The 24,131-nt window shown below is 34.7% G+C and overlaps 1 protein-coding gene across 1 annotated transcript in view; it reads right to left on the bottom strand.

The window, feature by feature from the left end:
• Window positions 1–24,131, bottom strand: part of shi (dynamin-1 shibire) — a 227,030-nt gene that overhangs the window by 108,808 nt on the left and 94,091 nt on the right. Inside the window, exons 10-15 of the mRNA XM_068392510.1 lie at window positions 22,363–22,566; window positions 20,343–20,473; window positions 19,888–20,159; window positions 18,583–18,928; window positions 13,577–13,734; window positions 1,427–1,456 (exon numbers count right to left, since the gene is read on the bottom strand). Coding sequence (XP_068248611.1) covers window positions 1,427–1,456; window positions 13,577–13,734; window positions 18,583–18,928; window positions 19,888–20,159; window positions 20,343–20,473; window positions 22,363–22,566 — 1,141 coding nt within the window. The remainder of the gene's footprint in view (window positions 1–1,426; window positions 1,457–13,576; window positions 13,735–18,582; window positions 18,929–19,887; window positions 20,160–20,342; window positions 20,474–22,362; window positions 22,567–24,131) is intronic.

The following is a 24,131-nucleotide window of genomic DNA, read 5'->3' on the forward strand; positions in this document are numbered from 1 at the left end:
AACTTTGCTACTACTGTACAGCCATTTAATAAGACTTAATCATATCCTAATAATTTGCTTTAAAGTAATCTAATTACAATACATGCATTGAAAAGATTTCCAACATTTCAGTGCATGCTTACCACCGGCATGTGGACTTTATGACTAGATAAGTACAGAACTATTAACTTTATAACAGTAAATCTAACACTAAAAGAGGACAGTCCTATATTTTATAGTCTATTATTCATAGAGCAGGAATAGTTTATTAAGATTACACATTTTGATGTGTATACATGTTTCACAAGATCAGAGTTTGAACATTTAACAATTACTTGAATGATCAATGGAGGAAAAAATCCACAACGGTGTACCAGCGATACATTTTTCAAAATGAATATATACTATATAATTTAAGCCTTTGAAAGATTGCTCTATTCCCATTTTCAACCAAAAAAATTTATATTAATTAAACTATTTCCTCTTTATACACAGGCAATAAAAGCTTGTCATCTTCATCTTATTCTTCAACACCTTATATTATCATGTTAATTTTTTTGTGATCTCACAGGAACAGGTAATATTGAATAATGCTACTAAAACATGATCTATAAAAAGATCAAGAAAAGTACTCAATTATATCTAAATATAATTACACAATTCCTAATGATAAAAGTTGTTAACCCTTTTACTCCCAACGCTATTTGTAACTTTCCAACCTTTAACCCCCAGTAGTTTTCTTTTTCAAGCACGTTTTGCAATATATTTTTTTTTAAATTGCGCTAGCAGCCTTAATTTTCGTCATAGAGAGGTCAGGTGGTCTCATTACTTTGAAAAATGCCTGAAGTTCCTCATAATGTTATCAAAAATATGCAAAAAAAAATGTAAATAGCAGTTTTTTGCAAGGAATTAACCGTACGTCCATGGGGGTAAAGGGATGAGTTTTGTTTAACGTACCAGTACGTCCATTGGGGGTAAAAGGGTTAAGTCAATGACAGCCATCTATAAATATGTCATCGTATGCGTATCCTCTTTCAACTTTCCAGATATACAGTATAACAAACTGAATTTTCCCCCTTCAAATGGCTTCTCTTTAGCAATCATCTAATCATTTACAGCTGATGCATGTTATATGTTATTTTCCTTACAAGTTCATCTAGCAGTGATTTTTTTCCGCAAGGATATTTATCAAAACTGTGGTGTCATGCTTTGTACAGTTCAGTTTGCAAGTATGGATAAGCTATCTATGTTTAATAGCATCTCAAATCAGGAACTAACTGGTACAAACCTTTAACAGCCATTTCTATTGAAATCTTTATGACAATCAGGATAAGCTTAAGCCACCAGCTTACATTTTGTATAGAAGGCAAACAAAATTTCTTAAAATGCTGTAAAGGAAGAAAGTGAGAGACAAGAAAATGACAGCGATTTGGAGAACTAGCCTCACCTGCGGCTGGAAGAATTACTACTTTGGTATCTGCAAGTAAACAAAGGGATGAATGCTTATTTCAAATCTGTCCTTGAAGCACAACTCTATCACACCTTGACCTGCAGCATCTCCAGTAGCATTTACAACATTTTTTCTTCACATTTCAAAACTTAAACTTCAACTTCTTATATTTATATATAGATCATAGTAAGAACGTAACTTACGACAAAATTGTAGAATTAACAGCAAAAAAAAAACCCTTTTTAAAATATAGTTAACTCCTTAATAACCTTAAGATAAACAAAACAAACCTTCATGCATAAAATATTAAAATAAAAAATTTTATTAGCGAGGACTGTAGCATGCTACACAGCAAGTCAGAAAAATGTCATGCATCTGATAACTTTACTGGCATAAAAATTACAATACAGTACTTGGCTAGATGATAAATCTATTATGAAAAATAAAATTATCCACTGTACATTGTATAAAAGAAACAAAAAGCCAATTCATCAGAGGCAGATAATTGTAGTATAAATTTATGTCCACCTGTACATTGTTGCCAAGCAATATATAGTTATGTACACATTCGAGTCAAAGTCTCGGGTCAGCACTTGGATATAGAATCACCTAATGAAGGTCAAGTAATACTGTATTGACAAACAAATTCAAGTTTTTAATTACTATAGAGTAATTACCTCTAAGTCACATTGCTTATATCTTCAGAACTCACTTTTGACAATTACCAGTAAATGAATAATTAATTCTTAACATTGCTTCTCTAGTATAGGACCTCGAACGAAGGAAGGAAGAGAAAGTTCCTAAACATGGCAATCTGCTCCCTCCCCCTCGGTTCTCATAATGTTTAATCGCCAAATAAACAAGATTTTCCGCAATGCTCGTGATTTTTCGCAATGCTCGTGAATTTTCCCTAAAGTGATTGTTGAATGATTACCATATAGTATTTTGTTCATCCTAATTACCCGAGTGATGGGATTATTTGGAAAAATTTCGTGCCCATGGCTAATACTAGTTTTTTTATTATTTTCAACATAATACTTTTTGCCATATGATCTACTAGCCACTGCAAAAATTGTAAAGCCTCTACTTTAATTTTGGAGTTTTTCTTCAATTGGACAATAACTGGATTACAATTTTGTCTATTGGTTTTATTTTCTGGTCATGTAGCTACATGTACAGTATTTAAAGAACTTGTTAGGAATGAGGGGGTTTTCCTCTAGCCCTGTTGGTTGCTGCATTTTAGGAGGAAGGAACTAGTTCTGTTTTCTCCTTATACTATATATATATGGTTTTTGTTTTAATGTTGCGCTGTGTTACTGGTTTTTCTGGTTTAACGTTTATTAAACTTAACTGCTAATTTTATTTGTATGTATTTATCCCTCCATGGTGTTGAATTTATCTATCAAAACATTCTGGATGACTAAATTGTTTCCATTAAGTGTCACAAGTATGTTTGTTAAACATCAGTTCTTGACATCACTTTGCCCTTCTTAGGGCAATAGGCTGTTTCTGAAGGTTATCTTCTCATTCCCTTTGGTTTAGTACATTTTGAACAGCCAAGAGTACAGTAAATGTAAACATTAACTGCCCAATTATCTGTTGGCAATTAGTAATTATTTCCTCAAGATTAAAATTATTGGAAAAGCAGGTAATTTAATCAGACAATTGAATATCAGCGATATAATCATTACACTTTAAATTTCATTGTCTCCCACTAAAGTGAAGTTTCTCATTTTCTCAATGCACTGGTTCATTCTAGAGCAAATACTCTTTGTTATTTGTCTGCCTAAAATATACCACCAAATTATAGTTTCTCAACACACTAGTTAATTCTAAAGCAAATCCTCTAATTCTTTCATATCATTGTTTGTTAACAGGGTTGGTAAACTGTCTGTCTAAAATTATAGTCTACACAAGTAATAGTTTTCAATTAATTTGTTTATGAAAACTCATTTCATTTGAATGAACAGAGGGTTCTCAGCATAATTTTCACAAGTTTCAACATCTATTCGTTCCTTCGATTGCAATTACAGTACTTCACCTTTCCTATTAGGAATATTCTTACAAGATTGAGAACTTTCCTGTTACGAATATTCTTACAAGATTTTTTAGAAAATTTTAATTTTTTGAGCTCTTAATATACTAAGGTTGAACTTTTTGTTTGCCTCAGGAAAACTTCAGTTCCATCAATCTATTTTCCACCTGGTAATTTTGTTGCTATTCTATTCTTTTTACTAATTGGTTGTTTTCCTTACTAGTTTTCCCACACAACACAATTTTTATTGATATAGAACTTTCGAGCTGCTATTGTTGGATCACTTAGAATTGCAACCCATTTACCTCCATCATTTTCCCCCCTAGGTTGGCTTGTTTACAGCACACATACATTACGATAATTTAATTACAGTAGTGTTGTCTTCTTCACATCAAATCAGCCACTTAAGTTTCATTAACCTCCTGGACTTTGCTTGTTCTATACATACATACATACATACCTTATAAAATTTATATATACTGCATGGCATTTCTGAAATATCCTAGATCTATTCAACACAAAAGAATCCTTTCCCAAGTTCTTAAAACCAGCAGCATTTTGATTGTTTTGAAGAACAAAAATTATAGGGTCTGAATATGGCAAGAGGAAACTGGAGAGACGGCCAAAACAGTTCTGACATGTATATCTATTGTCAGAATTGTTATAGGGTTGAAAACTGATCAAACCACCTACAGTAGTGTGGTTCCCTCTATAACTTCCCTTAGGATAGCAGGTATTTGGTGGGACAAGTTTCATCTAGTATAGTGAATGCTTTGGGGCCTTGATAGTGCACTGGCATTTACTTATTCTAAGGTGTCCCCACAGTCCCAAATTCTTGCCTGACATGTCCAACATGTGGCAAGATTTGAAAATTCAGAGTTGGCCTAGTGAGTCACTAAAATACATAGACAGCATTGATGATGATTTCTCAGTACGTAATGCACAGTAGCATTACATACTGAGAAATCATCATACTACATTCATCATCTATCAAGGAACCTTCAATGCAGTCATCAGTTACAATTAACTGCTAAGTAGTTCATAAGATGGAGACTTAAAATCAAAGTCATCGGCAATAAACAGACATTCTTTCCTGCTTATGAGATTGATTGCCTTTTCATTGTCTTGGACTGTTTATATATACATATCTGTAAAGGTGTCTGACTTGCAAAAATTTTTGGAAATACAGGATCTCTCACATCAACAACGAAATCTACATCTCGACTAATATCAAGCGACAGTTTAAAATTCGGGGGTTATCCACTTTATTCCTCTGGCTTTTTATATAATCACCCTGTGATTAATAGGAAAACCAATATACAGTACACTTTGCAAGATCCACAGCTGATAAAGCTAAAATTTCTGTCTTTTACTTTTTCGTTTCCTCTTGGCTTCACTAAACTTCTGGTCAACTTAACCTTGTCGGTATCTTTGCCCTTCCTTGAAGAATACATCATTTGGACTTGCCCATAAGTCTAGTAATGTAACTACAATGTGGTTATGAAGTGGACTGGATTTATGAAATTGGGCTAAATAGCCCATTGAGAGAAGTCCATTTAAGGTAAAACACTACAGCAAGATAGAAGAAAGGAAGGAAGGATGGAGGTTAACTAGAAGGATATAAAACTAGAACAGCTATTAGCTGAAGGAACACAGCAAAATCCCTCAGTAATACTTACAGTACACTGGCTCTAACCCTCGGGATAATGTGGTTACACTGCAAGTTTTGAATGTGTCTTCTATCAACATCTCCCACATCTTACTCCCCAGCCATAACTAAAAATCAGTTTCCACTGATAAGTTGAACAAAAATTTCTCTCTTATGAACCATGTGCAACACACAGATTTAAGATGAAGCCAATACATGGGAGCATAGATGTATGATAGGATGAAAAACTATTTTAAGGAGCGATCCTCCATAAATATAGAGCTTAAACTAAAATCAAAGTTAGTTTACTCCAACATAATCTTGCACATGTCACTATAGGACATCAAGAATGCTGTCACCCCATGTTTATCAGAGATAATTCTGTTAAATTTTACACAGGTCAAGAAATGTTTGACCTAAATTTTATTTTCCTCCCTCATGAACTCACAAAGGTTGACCAAACACAATCTTGGAGTAATTCTCCCTTTGTCAAGAGAAGTTCCAAATTATGAAAATATGTTTGAGAACCTATAATGTTTGCCCCATTTCTGCTCCTTTTTCACAAAATCCTTAATGAAAGAAACACTATATTCTATTCATTTGGCTAATCTGGTTCTGTCACATCACAAGAATGGCAAACCAAATGCATAAGCATTCACTTTTGGAATGATCATTTGTATCAACAAAGGTAAGATACACAATACACTAGACTAGATGGTATCAAAAGTTCGAGTCAATAGCTAAGAGGTTGAGGCAAACATATCCAACCACAAAAGTAGCAAAATCAATGAAGACATACTCCGAATTGAAAAATCACCATCCAGTTATGCCAAAGTACAAAGATGGTCATTCACTGGGTGCATAGGTATTCACTAGGTGCATAGGTAAATCATTACAAAAAATATAGGTCACTTTGTTAAATAACATCTTGTTCATATTTAAGCAAAGCCTAATATTAAATTTATTGAAATATTTTTCGTAATAATCACCAAAGGTTTTGTGCAGATGAGTATACAATAATATTCCTTTTTAGTTGAATGTCCCAGTAGTTGGTAGTGCTCAATTACTTCATTCTTAACGGTTTGGTATCAATAAAGCAAATTTCTTAAAACTTCCAATATCAAAATTCATATTATAAAATTTTTAAAACTGAGAAAAAATATTTTCAAGAAATTTCTAACAAACCTTTTAATGGAAACATGTTAGTACTTATCCCCAAAAGTGTTACCAAAAAATCTCTTGATTAAAGACCTACAGTATAATTTGGTAATATGGATATATAGAGGAACTTCCATTACTCCGGATACGATCGATGAAAGATTTTTGGTCCTCTATTGTAATACATACAACAAAATATATAGTGAGACCTCGCTGAGCAAGACTTTCCGAGTCTGATGTCCCCCCAAGTCGGTATGAATCTGACTAGTAAATAAATCACCTATTTTGCAGTCATTTGGTTTTGAAAATACTTCACCCATTATTTATTAATTATTGATGTTATATATATATACCAAATCATTGGCTGAAGGATAAAGAAGATTATTGAATTATAATCAAATAAACATTAAAAAGTCTTTGCAAAGTATTGAAATCTCAGATTACAAGTGACAAGTTTTCATTACTCTCTCCCTCTCTTTTAATCTTTCCTTTAATAGTGGCAATGAAATACTTTTGTCTTAATTTTTTGTTAGATAGACTAAGCTTCTAAAATCATTCTCTTTTGTTTGCTGACAACACTCCTCACACTTCCATCAATCCTCAACAAGGATGTCCCACCATTTATACAGATACAAATATTTTGGAAAGCACCTGGCAAAGAATAAATATAATACTATATCATATTTAATTTGAATATACACGTAATCTTACTTTCACAAGTTATTTGTTATTTCTAACGGATAATAGAGTATGCATAAACAATTCATATGCCTTTTAAAATAGAAATTTTCAAAATTAATTTTCTATTACTTTTATGCTTATCTTTTTTATTTGTTTCAGGTACATTTTAATAACTAGTAACAGATTCAATTTTAATTGGTTTTCTGTCGCCTATTCAGTGTGGCACTTTCTATAATACAAGTCAGATTGGCTGGAGTACCCTTAATTCAACTTGGAGATGTCTTACTCTATTTTCTAAGAGAGTAATAAAGAATTTATTACAGTACAAAATTAAGAAGTAAAAGGGCACAAAACACAGACAAAGCAAAATTATACAAGCAATGTTATATACTAGAAAAAAGGGTTAATTCGTGAAAATACAAACAAAAATAAAAAAAGAAAGAAAAAATGGTATAAATATGTTAAAAGGGCAAAACTGACACAGCTGCTATGAATTAATATGAATCACGACTTTGGCCAAGGTTCTGGGTTAAGGCCTTTCGACAACACATTTGAAACAAAACTTGCTTCTTACATGCAAAGGACACTATAAACAAAGACTTTGATGGACTGCAAAAGCAACTAGGAATTGGGTGCATGCCATTACCCTTCCATTATAATAACTATTTTGGTAAATAAAGATTCAAATCACTTTCATTTTGACCATTAATTCCTTATTTTCTAAGTAACAGTTCCTTAATTAAGGAAACAAATGCTTTTTGTGTGAAAAAATTTTATAAAATTATTTCTAAATCTACCTGACGCTCACATGGCTTCCCTCTCAAAGATTGTAGAATGTATGCATTTAACCTAATATCTTAAAAATTCCTGTTTTCTTTCACTGTAATACTCATGGAGTTTATAAGGCAATATATGGCAATAAGAGCATTTTCAGATGATACAGCGACACAAACCATTTCAGTCTTGATGTTAAAACATGTTCAACAGCCTCTTGACATCACTACACTAGTAATGGGGAGGGGGCACTACTGTATATAAACGTTAGGCAAGCATAGATACATTAAATTCCATTATTCAAATTCTTTTTATTCCTATGAAACTAACTTTACGTTCATAATTCAAGGCCCTTCAGTCTCAGGAGAGTCTAGTAATCGCCAAGTGCGTAGTGGTTTTTTCAGACAATACGGCAGCATTGGCCTCCAATTGCAAGTGGGGACACTAGGTTGCAATCCTGTTCTATATAGTGAGAGTGCTCTTATCTTTGGTTGGATCTGAGGAGGATTAAGTCTCTACCTCAGTTTATTCCAGAGAAATTGATCATATTAGCAGATGAATTAAGCAGTAGATAAGAGATTTAAAGTTGGTAGGAAAGACCAAACGTGGAAATCTTTGAGACACCTCTGAAGAAGATGGAGGAGTTTTGCTCTCTGGTTGTGGATCCCTCAGCATGGCAGATGAATGCACAGTTACCGAACTTGTCAAATCTGGACCTCTATACTTATACTCCACTCTCTATGGCTTGGAGGAGATAAGCAATTTCAGGGTGGCTCCTTTTTCATCAATAATATAAGGAATAGGGAAAACTTTGGAGCAAATGTTGTATTTAGCGGACCATTGAAAGATTACTAAGAAGAGGTTAGTGACATCAAAACCCCCAGAATCTCCAATATGCAACACAATAAACGATGAAAGAATAAACCAATCAAACAACTTTGTTTACCTGGGTAGTATAGCCACTCAAAATGGTAGAGAGGCTTTGTTTACCTGGGTAGTATAGCCACTCAAAATGGTAGAGCAAAACAAGAAATAGAGGAGAATCCTGATAGGCAAAAAATGCCTTTAAAAATATAAAAACAATCTACTGACAAATAATAGAATTTGTGCACTAACGAGAATTAGAGCTTTATGTGTGGTCCACCCTTTGTATGGGTCAGAGAGTTGGACAACAACCAGACAGCTGGGAAACACGCTAAATGCAGCAGAGGTGTGGTTTTACAATATATATATTTACTCAGAATATCTTGGAGAGACAGAGTTACAAATGAGAAGATAATGGCAAGACTTGGAGTGGAGAAAACAATGGTAAAGGAAATGAGAAAGAGATAAGTTATATTGGGCACATAAAAAAAGAGAAAAAGCACTTAGGTCTCGCTGGGAGGATAGAGGGGAGGAGCTCGACGGGGAGGCAAAGAACAAAGTACATGGATAGTATTGTGGTGGCCTTGGAGGGTAATTATAAACCAAATAGAGTAATACAAATGGCTAGAGAAGGGGAGAGGTGGCGGCAACTGACCGCCAACATTAAGGACACGTCACTTCTTTAAATCAGTAAGAAGAAAAAGCCATATCTGAACTTACTTCTTGGATAAGTTTAATTAAAATTAGATACCTAATCATAGCTGACCTTATCCCCCATATCTTCATTTTTGTCTTCCCAGCCTGTAAAAAAGATAAATGCAGGCTTTCCATTTTGTTTACATCTAACTGTAACCTTTATGTTTGTGCTAGGCAAAGGACTTTTTGCTAGTAGAGATGCTAGCAACTCCGTTAACACTGCTACGGAAAATTGTAGATGTACTAATGGCCAAGCCTACATTAGACAGAGTTTCACTTTAAAAAATTTACCTGAATTTGATCTTTCCTATACTAAAGGAACCATGCAATATTTCCCGCCACTAACACACCGTACATTTACGCATAGAAGATGACCTTTAAACACTAAAATATACCCATAAAATATAGGGGTCATCCTATAATTCACTTCAAAAAATCAAACCTTGAATTCTAAGTATGATTACTGGTGGCCTAACCTTGGCTTCATTGCAATAACCCCTAACATACATAGAAAAATAGGCATCATGAAATAAAATAAAGATAAAGGTAATACTGTAAAACCATTGTTACCTTAAATATCATTGGCATATATTCTATTTGAGGAATAATTCCATAATGATGAAATCTGCTTATTTCTATGAGAGTCCAAGCTACGAGAATGCAAACTTCGTCGGGTGATTCAAACTACCGCTATCGGGGTTATTTGCACATATAAATTAAGTAATCTTAATATAATTTTCAAACTTATTCAAAACATCTTATAATAAATAACATAGTTCCCATACATTTACTTACAGATATTAGTACCATCTGTTATCACTTGAATGTGTGAATTCATTTGCTCGTTCATTTGTTGTGATTGACAATTAAAAAAAAAATTATTTCCATTTCAGATGGCATGTTTAGGAAAATTATGATAAAAGTAATTTAACCGTTATTTTAAAATTACACGCCTAAGATAGATTAATAAAAGTTTTCTTTAATCTTCGTCATCACCTCGCATCAAGGTCGTCTTATCCATAGAAATATTCTATAGTTAAATCAAGGTAGGTAAAAAATTATTATTCTTGAGCGTTGACTTCAGTGAATGGAGGGATATTTTGAATACAGTCTACCAGCAAGGTCATTATCTTGGAATACAGTAGTCCTTAAGAGTAGACAAGATCAGAGCAGTGAGGGAGTTTTATAACAGAAGGCCTGAAGTATCTCTAAAATGGGAATCAATCTACTCCATGAGTGCTGTGCACCATCAGAACCCTTAATGAATGTTGCACTAGAACCCCTTAGAAATACTTGAAAAGTTTGCCTCAGGTTCAAAACATTGCAGAGTAGGCCAAAATCATTGCCTTTACCCAAAAGCTCACAGGTCTTAAGGAGTTGACAAATGAAACAAAGAGGTATAAATTCAGAAACTAATTGCTATCTAATAACAAAAGCTTGTTAATATTAAAACATTATTCCTCACCTCCTCACCCTAAATAACTAGCATAGTCTTCTCTGGGTATCCCAAGAACTAAATGTTAATTTCCATCATTACCTGTCATAAGAGGATAAGTAAGAAATCTTGCTCTTCACAACAATTTTCCAAATTAAAACATTCCAGCATGAGGCACAAAGAGAAAGAGGATCCTGATCTCCCAGCAATAACTCTCCCGCACCACTATGAAAGAAATTACTTACAAATCAACAAGAAATCTCTTAATTGGCTAATAACCTAAATCATAAAAACCACCCAATCTACACTAGAGGGGGTATGTATTGATAAACTATAACTGAGGTCAACATTAAGATTGAAAAGACAAGAAGGCCAAGGTGTATCCAAGCCTAGATTATTGCCAATAACTGCCAAATTATCTCAATGCTACAATACTAGAAGCCTAAGTTTATTCAAAGCTGAGAAAACGGGAAGTTTTCTGTTTAAGGGTACAATTAGCCGCCCCGCCCGGGTTCGCAGGGGTTAGAGACCAAAACCACCCCGCGAAGAGAAAACCTGTGATTACTTAAAATGCCATGTAAAGATGCTTACAACTGCCTATTTTAATATATAAAATGTGTAAAAACAAAAAATTTCATCATAAACAATTCAGATACACTTAAGAATAGTTTCAAGACATTTTCCAGAAGAAATATATTAAATGTGGCTCATGAACACCAATTAACTAATTTATCATCATCTCCTCCTCCTACGCCTATTGACACAAAGGGCCTTGGTTAGATTTCACCAGTCATTTCTATCTTAAGCTTTCAATTCAATACTTCTCCACTCATCTCCTCCTACTTCACACTTCATAGTCCTCAGCCATATAGGCCTGGGTCTTTCAACTCTTCTAGTGCCTTGTGGAGCCAGACTGAATGTTTGGTAAACTAATCTCTCTTGGGGAGTGTGAAGAGCATCCCCTAAACCATCTCCATCTAACCCTCTCATCAAGATCTCATCCACATATGGCACTCGAGTAATCTCTCATAGTTTCATTTCTAATCCTGTCCTGCCATTAAACTCCCAATATCCTTCTGAGAGCTTTGTTCTCAAATAATTGTCATATCATGACCCATGTCCATAGAGTAACATCAATCTCACTAAACTGATATATAGTCTGATTTTTATATGTAATTTCAGGCAATTTGATTCCCAAATTTTTCTTAACCTAGCCATGCATTCTGGTAAGCAAGCATTGCAAATCCTGTGGTGTTCTGCTAACAAGGACAGCATTTTTAGCATACTATATATCTCCTAATTTCCTCTCATCAATCCAGTCCAACCCTACTCCACATCTCTTGACTGTTCTTCACATGAGGAGGATAAACAACTAGGTGACAACATATTCCCTTGGAGTACTCCGCTGTTCATTGGAAATTCATTTGATAAGACGACATCAACATTAACTTTGCACTTGCTATGCTAATGAACAAACTTAATCAAATTTACATATTAAAAGGAGTTCCATATTAACGCAGGACTCTCCACAAAATTGGCTGGTGCACACTATTAAAGGCTTTTTCATAGTCCACAAATGCCATCAAAAGGGGAAATGAAAGAAAAATATTTTGCATATTTATATATATAAAATTTTCTTGATTATTTAGTAGATAACTTATTTATAGAAAAACCTGCGAATTCGTAATCCCACAAATGTTGATCCATGAATAGGCAGGGTAGGGGGTGTGTGTTACTGTACATTACTGTACATGCAAATATAAATCGTGGCTTTGAGACAAAGGCATTATAAATATCAGGGGGAGCTTCATAAGACAGTATACAGAACTATATTATGCTTTAGAAGCCTTTTTAATCATTTTCATTTTCAATAAAAAAGGAACTAGTACACTACCACTCTCCGCACAACAATCGTCCAAATCACAACCTTTCCCTCAACACCTGAAATAAAGTGAATCTGGATCTCTATAACCCTGCAATAAATCCCTTGAATAATTAACTTTCGAATGTAAGGTATAGGGAAACAAGAAGACATCCCATATTAATCTGCAGCTAAATAACCTGTGAATCACAATAAAGCCCAAATTGACGGACTAGATGCTGTTGTGGAATCCCAAGCGCACTTATTGTCATAAATCACAGTTTAAACTCAACACTAGAGGGGCAAGACTATTACAGTGAAAGAAAGTGGAAATCTTTAGATTTTTAGGGTAGATTCATAGGAACACCACCCGAGGGTCTTAGAAATTAAAAGTAATTTCTGGTCAGTTAATTTCATTGCAATCATCTTTAATCTTTCCCAACACCATCACTCCTTTCAGGTAGCACAGCAATTTCTCCTTGAGTTCATCTTTAAATTTCTTATAATGTTCACAAACCCCTTGAAATTTGTTTTATCTTAAACCATGAACAAGTATTCTAGGGTTTGCAACCGGAGTTAATAACTTTGTCTATTGTGTCTGGATCTATGGTATGTTACGTTGGCCATACTTAGCCCTCATAAGGTATTTCTGGATCCAAGTGCAATTCTTTTGGAAAAGTGATTGACAATACTGCACTAAAAAAAAAAAAAAATTATAAATACAGTTTCAGGAAACTTACAGCAACAGCCAATCATAGCTAATGACAGAAAACTAGATGAAAGAAATTATAGAAATGAAACCTAAAAAACACGAACCAAGTCAAAACACCCATTCCTAGCTCACCAATTTACTAACTTCCTTTCAAGTAGTGGCCTCTGAAAAAATCTAATTCTAAACCTGAAAATAATTTTGTTATAGACCCTTAAATTTAGGCATTTTAAATATCAAATTAATAAAGTATGTACACTAAAAACCAAAATAAAGATAGACTTACTTGGCGAAACCGATGAAATCTTCATGATTTGTGTTCATATAAGCAAGTTCACATTCATTCATAAGGAGGATGCTCTCTTTACATATTTGTTCACGCTCTCTTATGTGGGTTGTTATTATTCTTTCAGTCTCTTCCTGCAATCTTGGATATCGCGACATCTGTCAAACAAACAAAAAATTGCACAAAGCTTGTTCCTTAAAAAGCTATAATAATAATAATAATGATAACCAGGCAGACCTAAATCCTAACATTGAACAAAGTTCAAGCAATTGCATTTTAATGCCATTGATTATGCAGATAGTACTTGAAGTAACGAATTTCAAGTACAAGTTGCTTCAAAAATTTAGACGGAAAGTTTTAGTTTTTAGGAAAACCATACAATTCAAAATTCCTCACTAGTCATTTTAAATGCACTGGTTGCCAGTGTTAGACAATGTGGTTTAGGGGAAAAAATCAACTTCACATCTCAACTGAAAATAAATCAAGATAGGACGTATTACTTGTACTGTATATGGAAAATTATTTTGTCATGTAAATGAAATTATTGCATTGTTTCCGTAAAAATGTCGATACAAAGTAGTAGCCTTGTCTCTTGGATCTAGAGAACTCAAGAAAATCATTTGTATAGGGAAAATGTGAACAGTTTCCCCTGTTTGATATACAGTAGTGCATATGACTTTGGGTTTACACCAACCTCAAAATTGGTTGTCTCAGAAGATTAGTTTTGTACAGAAACCTCCTTTGAAATTCAGGTAAAAAAGAGCCACTAGAACTATCCTGCTGTTTGCAGACACTAAACATGTTTATCAAAGCTCAAATCTAGGAGAAAGGAGGATAAGCATACAAATCCAAATTTTACCACCTCTGTACCAGGGAAACCCCCTTTCCAAGCTTAAAGATCTGGAACATGAGAGCAAAATACTTCTATCAGTTTCAAAACATGTTATTGTTTAGTCTTCCCCATAAATACTGAATTTACAGACACTATAACACATGTAGACCATACCTCTTAAAGAATTTTTAATCTCAGCCAAGCCGCAAAGATGTTCAACCTCCCAGGAATAAACCTAGGTAAAAGAATTATAGCTCTCAATATCACTAAGTTAATGCAGTATCTGCTATCGGAGATGAGAATTCCGACCTCGTTACCCCCTTCCGAAAATAAGCCTGTGCTGCCGTGTTGCCTGAAAACACAGCCACTAACTTTCCAATTACCAGGAACTGGTGAGCCTGAAGAACCTTGAACACTTCAAAAAGTTAGAAGAGTTGATTGCCTTTAAGCACTTCCTTCATTGATGAAGTTAATAGAGTTTCATCCCATCCCTCAAATGATATATTTGAGAATCAAGATGTCTGGAACCCTTACTTCTATACACACACCCAGGTGTTACCAACAAGGATCATCTTGTCAATTCTGTAGTGTAAGTTTATTATACATCACTACAATGCTAATTGTCTAGATTGGATCACTTGTTCCAATTCCAATAGAAAGATTGGAAAGCATTTATCTTTTAGCAACCCATCAGAACAAACTTCTCTAAAAAATCCATTGTCCTTAGCAATCTCATACATATGTGGATTGACAGATTACATCTTGAACTTTTCCAATGAAAGAAGAAAAGACGACCAATTTTCCGGCAGAAAAACAAAAATAAATTCAAAGATAATTTGTATTTTTCCTAACTAATACAAATCTGGAGTTATTTATATATTGATGGACTCTTTAAGCATAGCTGAAAAGCAGCCAATTAAAACTGTGGTGTGAGGTAGCAACCCTACCAAGACACTAGGGGTAGGGGGTGGGTGAGAGTACCCTGCTACCTCTATACAGTATATTTACTCAGATCGGTGACCTAGTAACTTTTTTCTACTGCGGGCAGGACTTATCAGGAGACAGGTCATGGCGGGACAATTTTTATAAACAACTCCAGGTGTGTATTAGTTAGGAAAAGACAAATCATTTGTTATTCACTGACACTAAACAAACCTTACGTTATTTACATATGGATGATTCACCTTTAGGAGGGTGGATAAGTCTGACAACTGGCATAGTCATTGACTCGGGTTTTCCCTAGTACAGTATTAGACTGTAACCAAGGGAAAACATTACCACCTCCCTTATCAAACTGGTTGAGAGATATCATGAGAACGTCTAGTTAAGAAAGTTCCGAGATTAAATAAGAACCTTACACATGAAAAAATAGAAGTTTCCCAATGCTTACCTTGCAGAGAGCAATGGGGACATGTACAAGTATATTAATTTAAACTATACTAGGTTACACAAGGGAAATAGTTATTACCTGTAACCCAAGAGAGAGAAAAATGAACAAAGGAAAATGCCAGGCATACTTTCATTCATTGCAGACTTAACCTGAGTAACCATTGCCCTCAACAAACTGCTACTTGTCCAACAAGGAGCCCGAGGCATTTTAAACCACTTGTTGTGCAGCCACCACATGACCGATAGAAAACGTATCAAGGTTCCTGCGGATCACGTCTTGTAGATAGTGGGCAGTGAAGGTCGTTTGACACTTCCACATACCCAGACTAAACTGGGTAACCTCAGCCCTGATCCCTTTGCTAATTGTCCAAGGAGCTTGAGGTGCTTAGACTACTTGTTGTGCAGACACCACAAGACCAATGGAGAACATATCCATGTTCCTGTGGGTTACATCTTGCAGGTAGTGGGCGGTTGTTTAGCTCCATAATTAGAGTCAAGACTCGGTCTACATGTTCTTCCCCTCTGCAGCACCTTGGTAAGGGGTTGAGGAATCTATAGTCTCCCTTGACCCAACTTCCTGTCGAGGAGATTGTCACAAATCATTGGTGTTGTTCACCTTTCGTTCCTTTATTCTGAAGAGACTCCATAGGTCCAGCGCTACTCTTGGGTGACTGAGCTACTCCCTGTATAGATGAAGTCCTCGCATTATCCTGTTGAGAGGACCTCTGAACCTACTTATCACTATGGCCTTGAGAATCCATATGTGAGTAGGTGGACAGAGGGGAATCACAAGACATTATTCATGTCCTTGCAGCCACTGAGTATTTTGTGAAGATCTACGAGATATTCTCCTCTGATGGTTTCACTTCGATCAAAGCATGCACATAGTTTTGGGTATAAGCTGGTGACTTTACACTTCTTGGCGAGTGCCTACTCATTGGTCGGTCACATACAGGTTAGCGATCTTCATAAAACAAATGTTCTATAATTGGGGACTGCCATCCAGTGAGAGGATGTGAGCATACTTTACCCAGGGTGCACATATCAATAGGCTAGGGCAAATGAAGAGTGCGTCTCGCGAAGTGATCTGTAGAATCTGATGTAGGTGATGGCCCCTTTACTTGAGGGTGAGGTTGAACAGATTTGGTTATTCGGGGAAGAATGCAAAGACACTTCCTATCCTTTTTTGAGTTTGTCATCAGTGTTTCAATGGTTAGAGCAACTTGTACTGCTGAAGGGGGTGGGGGGGTGGGGGGTGTCCATATTGAGTATTCCCTCTGCTGGTGCGGAATATGAGGATGACTACCCTGGATGTACTCAGACCATGCAGCAATTTTCACATTGAGGAGATGCCCTCCAAATCAAGGAAGGACAGTGCATCCTTATGGCCATTTCCTAGCTTTCTCGTCAACTTTATTTTCAAGCTCAATAAGAGGTGAAGAGCAGGGAATTACTGCCTCTCCTGGTGAAGAAACTAATACCGTCTTTTGTAGCTTACCCAAGGGGAAGTTCAGAGTTTTCATCTAGAGGAGAGGAAAGGAGAAGTGTTAGAAGTTTGGGTACCAGAAGAATTAAGAATAGCACCCAAGGACTTCCTTAACTTCGAAGATGACTCCGAAGAAGAAAAGTTTAATTTTGGTTTCCTTTCATTTTCTTTCTGTACTCCACTCACTAGGCTGATGGCCAATCCTTACACTCGTTACAGGGTAAAGACTGCAAGCAGTCTCATGAAGGTGCCACACGTCCATACATGGTCTCTCCATCACAAACACACACACACTTACTTTATAGAGAAAGAAAAAGTTAAAAAGCTTATATAGGGACATCGAACATACACATGCATACATATGTACAACCAAGCTGCTGAATTGAAAATGACATCTCGGCGCCCCGCCTTTCCCGCTAGCAACTAGTAACTACCAACACACTGTTATATATTTTCATACAGACTGCTGATTTCTTAGCCTTAGCTAGTAATAAAACAATAACAATAACAGCCAACCTGAAATCATAACCCCTTTAGCAAACGTTTGTATTCATGTTGGAACAAATAATTGGGGTTACAGGCAAGTACAATGAGGACTACACACCAAGTTTCAGAAAAAACTAAGATACATTTGACACAGCAATGCAAAATGAAAGAATACTAACTCATTGACAAGATTTCCCTTCTTTATATCGTTAAATACATTTAAGTCAAATTTTCAAGTTTCCAAGAAAAAAATAAACTAAAATACGAGACCAACCATGGAAATGGGGGTGTGAAACAAAGTTATACTAAAAATAAACAAAATTGTAGGAGCCAAGGTTATCACCGATATTTCATGTTTTTTCTTAGTGTTCCTGTAATCAAATAAAAAAGAATTTGCTCACATTCCTATTTCAATTACAGCATACGTACTTCAAATACTGTAATACAATAAAATCTTTAATAATAAATTTCATCACTTCAATACATACCTTTGGTTCACCTTGTATTTTCGACGAAACCTTTCGCTATCATTAAAAAATTAAAATAATTCCTACTCTCCCTTACTCCAATTGCATTCCCCCTTAGAATGATGTGACAGGGCATGCGATCTATAGCACTATAGTAAACAATCTGGGCAAGGGTATAGCTATGTCAACACTTCCCAACTTGACAGAAATTAACCTAATTACAATATCTATAAGCAAAGGTTTTTTTTTAATCACAGTGCAGTTTAAAGATGAACATTACAATATTACAAAAAAAAAAAAAAACATCACACTAGCCTTCAACAATATAATGAAAATCATTCATTACCTTGAGCGTGCAGGCCCGCACTACATTTGTTAGTTCTTGCACAACTAGATCCACACACTTCAAACTTGGTTCTTTTAGACGAGCTATCTGCCCTTTGACAATGGCATCAAATGCCATATCTGGTGTAAAGAGCCCCACTCTGATACCATGAATATTTCTGATGGCAAAGGCAATCTCTCTTCTCAGCTCTTTTTCATCAAACTCCATTCGTACAATTTCGTAAGGGAAACGTTCATGGAAAAGTCTATTGATTTTAGCACCACCAGAAAGTTCATTTGTATTAATCGCTGTAGAGCCAGACCCTTCTATTGCTCTTTCGAAGTCATTCTGTAGTTGTTGGATCATTCTGTTAAAATACAAAAAAATCATTCCAACAATGGGTAGAATAACTAAGATTCATACAAAAATATAATCAATATACTTTTGACTGATCAACTGAAACGGAATTTACTTTACAGTAGTCATTCCAAGAGGCAAAATTATTATAAATTTCACATCTTTATATTAATCATGACTATTTCTCCACCTCATACACACCTGATTTTCTGATAATTATGTTAAATATTTAGTCTTGACCAAAAGTGACTGATAAGCTATCACTAAAATGTTCAACTTGACACCATGTTTTACAGAAGTCTATTGTATACTGCACCTATAAACTGGATTTTTACTATTCTCTCATGATATATAATAACTACATCCACAATCTTGCACCTATAACTAAGCCAATAAAATTTCAGGAAAATGCAAATGAATTTCACTATCATATGACACTGACCTTGTGAACAGTAGTAGCATCATTTAAATCTAATCCTTATTAATAAATGCTCATTCCTGTTATCTTATTCACTGAACTACATGATGTTACCCCCTTCAAATACCACTGAAAGCTTTCAAGCCATAGACAGGATGATCCACTCGCCTCCTGAGCCATTGTAGGCAATTAGATGCACGTATCCCCATCAAAAACATTACTGTACTAGGTTTCATGACAGTAGCAGCAAAAGCAAATTGTGATCACTCTAAATAACAAAATTGAATATGTACTTTGAATAATTTACAATAAATGTATCAATTTCACTTTCTGTTGTTAGAGTAAGAATAAAACTCATTCCCATTTTAAAAGATGAAAAGCAGAAAAATCCTGTTACTCACTATCTATCCCTTCACAGTTTAATCAACTTCAACAAACTAATCCTATTAATGTTTAAAGATAACTGATACAGTATGACTTCACAACGTTGCTTTGAAATTTAATTCCCTTAACTCTTGAATATTCTATGGTCTCCAACTGTCTGTACTTACTGTAACATAGCCTTTGTTTTGATAGAAGGATCATCAGGGCGAAAGTGTTTGTACTGTTCCACCTCCTTCTCCATTGCAAGTAGCTGTTTTTGGAGTTTGTCCCTAAGGCTTGGAAGTGTTTCCCTGATATGATTTGTTAACTGTTGGTTGAGAACTCGTTGCAAATAGGGAGTACCCATACGATCTGCAACATGTCTGTAGGCTGGGTGAGCGAGGAAAAATTTGCGTTCTGCAGCCATGGCAGCTTTGATATCTTTTTTACCATCAATATCCTAAGAATAAAAAAAATTATTAGTCTCAAAACAATCAGAAACTATAGCGTAATTGAAATACAGCACAGCTTTACTCAATAAAATGTATGCAAGCTTTACAAAAAATATTGTTTGAATCTGTTTATTTCCATAATATTCAATGCCAACAATAATTAATACTGTAAAGTACTTTAAACGCCATACCTTCTGTGATCGATTTACAACACCAACATAACCTCTTCTCAAAGGTAGCAATTTATTTTCTAGAACTTCTCTGGCATCTGTACCTTCATCCATAAGATCGAGTTTTGTGATGACACCTATTGTCCTCAATCCTGTCAAGTACAAAAGTCTTAGCATTTTGAATAATTCAAAATCAAAGTAGACATACTTTTAAATTTTTGCATAAATCAATGTCACTTCTCCTAAATTAGGCATGGTTTTTAGCGATTACCATACAGTGGTTAATGTGAAGTAGAAGATGAAGAATGAAGAAGTATCGATTTAAAAGCTCAAGATAGAGACGACTGGCAAAATCTAACCGAGGCCCTTTGCATCAATGGGCTTAGGTGGAGATGATGACGACGATACAGTGATCAGAGATGAATGCACAATGATATAAAATTAACTAAGCAAGGTATGGTATATAATCAAAATAATGAAATACTGTGAGAAAGCCTTCTGATCTTTACTTACAGTATGGTACTGACAGTAAGGTTAAAATCATTTGACTTCAACAAATGATTGATTACGTTTTCAGTACAAACTGAATTCCTCGAATAAAGCATTACAGTTGCCATTATCTCCAAGACCTGGAAGAACCCTATCTGTTATATAGTTTGGGAGTCAGGTGTATCAACATCCTACACATGCTAGATAAGCCTATACCTTTCTAATATTTTTTTTGACATCAGAATAGCTACATCAAAATGAATAACTTGATCAAATACCTAGAAAAAAAATAAAGAATCGATATAAATATAGTAAACATTGTGGAGCTATTCAGAAAATCTCTTAAATTTTTGTGAAACTACATTCAAACTACAAGTAAAAAATCATGAAAAAAAGTCACTAAAATCTTTAAAAAAAATATAAAATCCATTTTGTGACATTTTGAGAAACCATTGGCAATAGATCAAATACCAAATTATTGAACAAGAGGTAAAAATTCCTATTTCAAAATGTCCAGAAATAGTAAAGAAAATATAAACAGGGGCTGAAACTGCAATGGAGTCACCACCCACTTGGACAATACAGAACATCCATTCCAGTTGTGCTAGATTTTCATAGTAATTGAAAAAATAAATTACAGTATTCTCTGCATTAAAGCATAATTTTCTCTACAAATTAAAATAATACACCATTCAGGCATATGTTGGGTGTAATACAAATGTCAATGATAAATTGTACTTTGGTGTATGTAGTAAAAGTGATAAAAATATCTGCAAGATTCCAATGTAAAATAAAACACACTCATATAAACGTGCATACAAAATAGAAGGTAGAATTCCATACTTCAATTCATTGTAATATATCAGAGAAGCAAACAGAATGAACAAGTACCTATACTTGCATTCACTTGAAAAGAAAATTCCACAAAACTTGAAATTCAAAATTACAACAATCTATTTATACTTACACAGCGCTTTATAACTTCTCATTATTGTACTTGAAAGGTGGTAAAGTATATGTTTTAGAAAGATGCTAAACTAGATAATACCCTACTACAGTATCTAAAAATATCCCTGACATTGCATTCCAATAAGGACACACCCACTGAAAAAAATAAGGAAGAGTTGTATATAAACTTCATACATAGCACACGAAAAGTCACACGAACTAACTTTAAAATTTTTTCAGGATTTTCATAATGCTGTTACATAACGGGATCAAAGAAAATCATAAAATAAAAATACAGGAATACCATTTCTGACATTCCCACACCACTTACCATAGTACGAATACAGTACAGCGAAAGTACTGTACTGTACTTATTTTGAAAAGGTTTCTCAGGTTCAAATATAACACTCAAAATTTTATCTAACACTACTACATGTAAATGAGATGATAAAAAAAAACAGATTGGGTGCACACTAACTATTTAACAACTAAACTATAAACATCCACACAGTTAAAATGAACTTCATTACTGCAATACAGTGTTAAAGGAGCAGTTCTACAACTATACGCCTACATGATTAAGTGCACCATTATCTATCCTTACCATCTGGATCTGCATCTTTAGATAATTTTAAGGCATCACTGTTGGCTAAGTCAGAATTAGCAGGGGACACAGCCAAGATAAGACAACTATCCTTGGAGATATAGGTCATTATCATATTGCGAATTTGCATCTCTATATCTGCAGGTTGGTCACCAACAGGCACTTTGGTCAAGCCCGGCAAGTCGATAAGCGTTAGGTTCAACACTGCAAAGAGAAAACCACATGCATGTATGTAAGAAATAGGTGACAATTAAAGGAAAAAAAAAAAAAACTTAAAACTGGAATCCATATTTACCTGTGGTTATCAGTGCCTGAGCACAGGGTTTCCTGCCTCTAAAGGAAGGTAAGATGTTCTGAGAGGATGAGAATAAAAATAAGGAAAAAGTGGAAACAAGAGCACTCAAACTTTCCATTGCAATGCAAATATCCCCTTACCATTCGGATCAACACTTAAGCAGAGCTTAAGAGCATCAGAAGTTGCCATGTCAGTGTTAGCTGGAGTAACAGCCAATAGAAGGCACGAATCACGGCTGATGTACGTGAGGATCATTTCCCGTATTTGATGTTCTATATCAGGAGGCTGGTCCCCAACGGGAACCTTGGTGAGGCCAGGCAGGTCTATGAGGGTCAGGTTCAGCACTGGAAGTTACATGTGTAATACCCACAAACTATTCAACCTCTACTCTCCAAAAGGGTAAAAATGGTATCACACATCAAGCATACAAAGATAAGATAGTAAAAATAAAGACGCAATTAAAACTAGGAAACAAACAACTTCCGTACATTCTTCTCATAGCTTTTAAAAAAAATTATCAATAGGCATCAATGCTAAGAGATCAAACTGGAATTCTTTCATTTTTGGCAAAAAGTAAGATTTTGAATTTAACAAAAACATAGGCGGTAGGCTATAGGGAAAATGTAAAAATAAAATTGACTACCCAGTAACAAAAATAAAAAAACTTCAATCTAGTTTTCCTCAGAAGTGTGTGGCATATACAGTATGTGGATGTATGAAAATATCAGTTCCAGAAATAGGTAAAATATATTTCAAGAAATAGCCAATACGTAAGTTGTGACATCTATCAGATTTAAAAGCTTTCACCGTTCTCGATTTCATAAATACTGACCCATATTTCATATGAGCAAACAAAAGTAGAACACATTTTTTTTTCTAAATAAATCAATTATATACAAACAGTTGCAGAATGCCATTGTCAATTTTTCACTACGTTAGTGCATTCGAAAATATGGCCCAAAATTCTAAAGTTCAATAGGAGAGTCCCATATTCAAAACACCCAAAGGTCAAAAGTACAGTACTGTACTATACAATAATTCTTAAATAATCTTGAAAAAAATAGTTAAGGAATAATTTCATCAAAAATTAAGGAAAAGGAGATATTTGAAACTATTCTTTCAGCAACAACAATAATAATTTCAATGGGTTAAGATTGTCCCTGTTACCATCATCATTATGATTAATGATTATTTCTATCTTTATAATCACTAAATGCTGTTATAGAAACGAACAAGGAATTACAAAAGTAACATGAATAAATCTCTGCCTCACATCAGGATTGAATCCAGGTCCCTCATGTGAGGTTCAAGACTCTGCTTTAATTTTCATATTTGAGCTTCAACAATTGTTTTTATTCCATATTAATTTGCTTTCCCTGCTGAAGCCTTTAGTCTTGCAGTAACATGATTTTCTCACTAAGGTCGCAGCTTGGCTATTGATGATGATTATAATTGAAGCCCTTTAATGTCTTTC

The sequence above is a fragment of the Palaemon carinicauda genome, chromosome 18, assembly GCF_036898095.1.
Source record: "Palaemon carinicauda isolate YSFRI2023 chromosome 18, ASM3689809v2, whole genome shotgun sequence".
NCBI classification, from domain to species: Eukaryota; Metazoa; Arthropoda; class Malacostraca; order Decapoda; family Palaemonidae; genus Palaemon; species Palaemon carinicauda.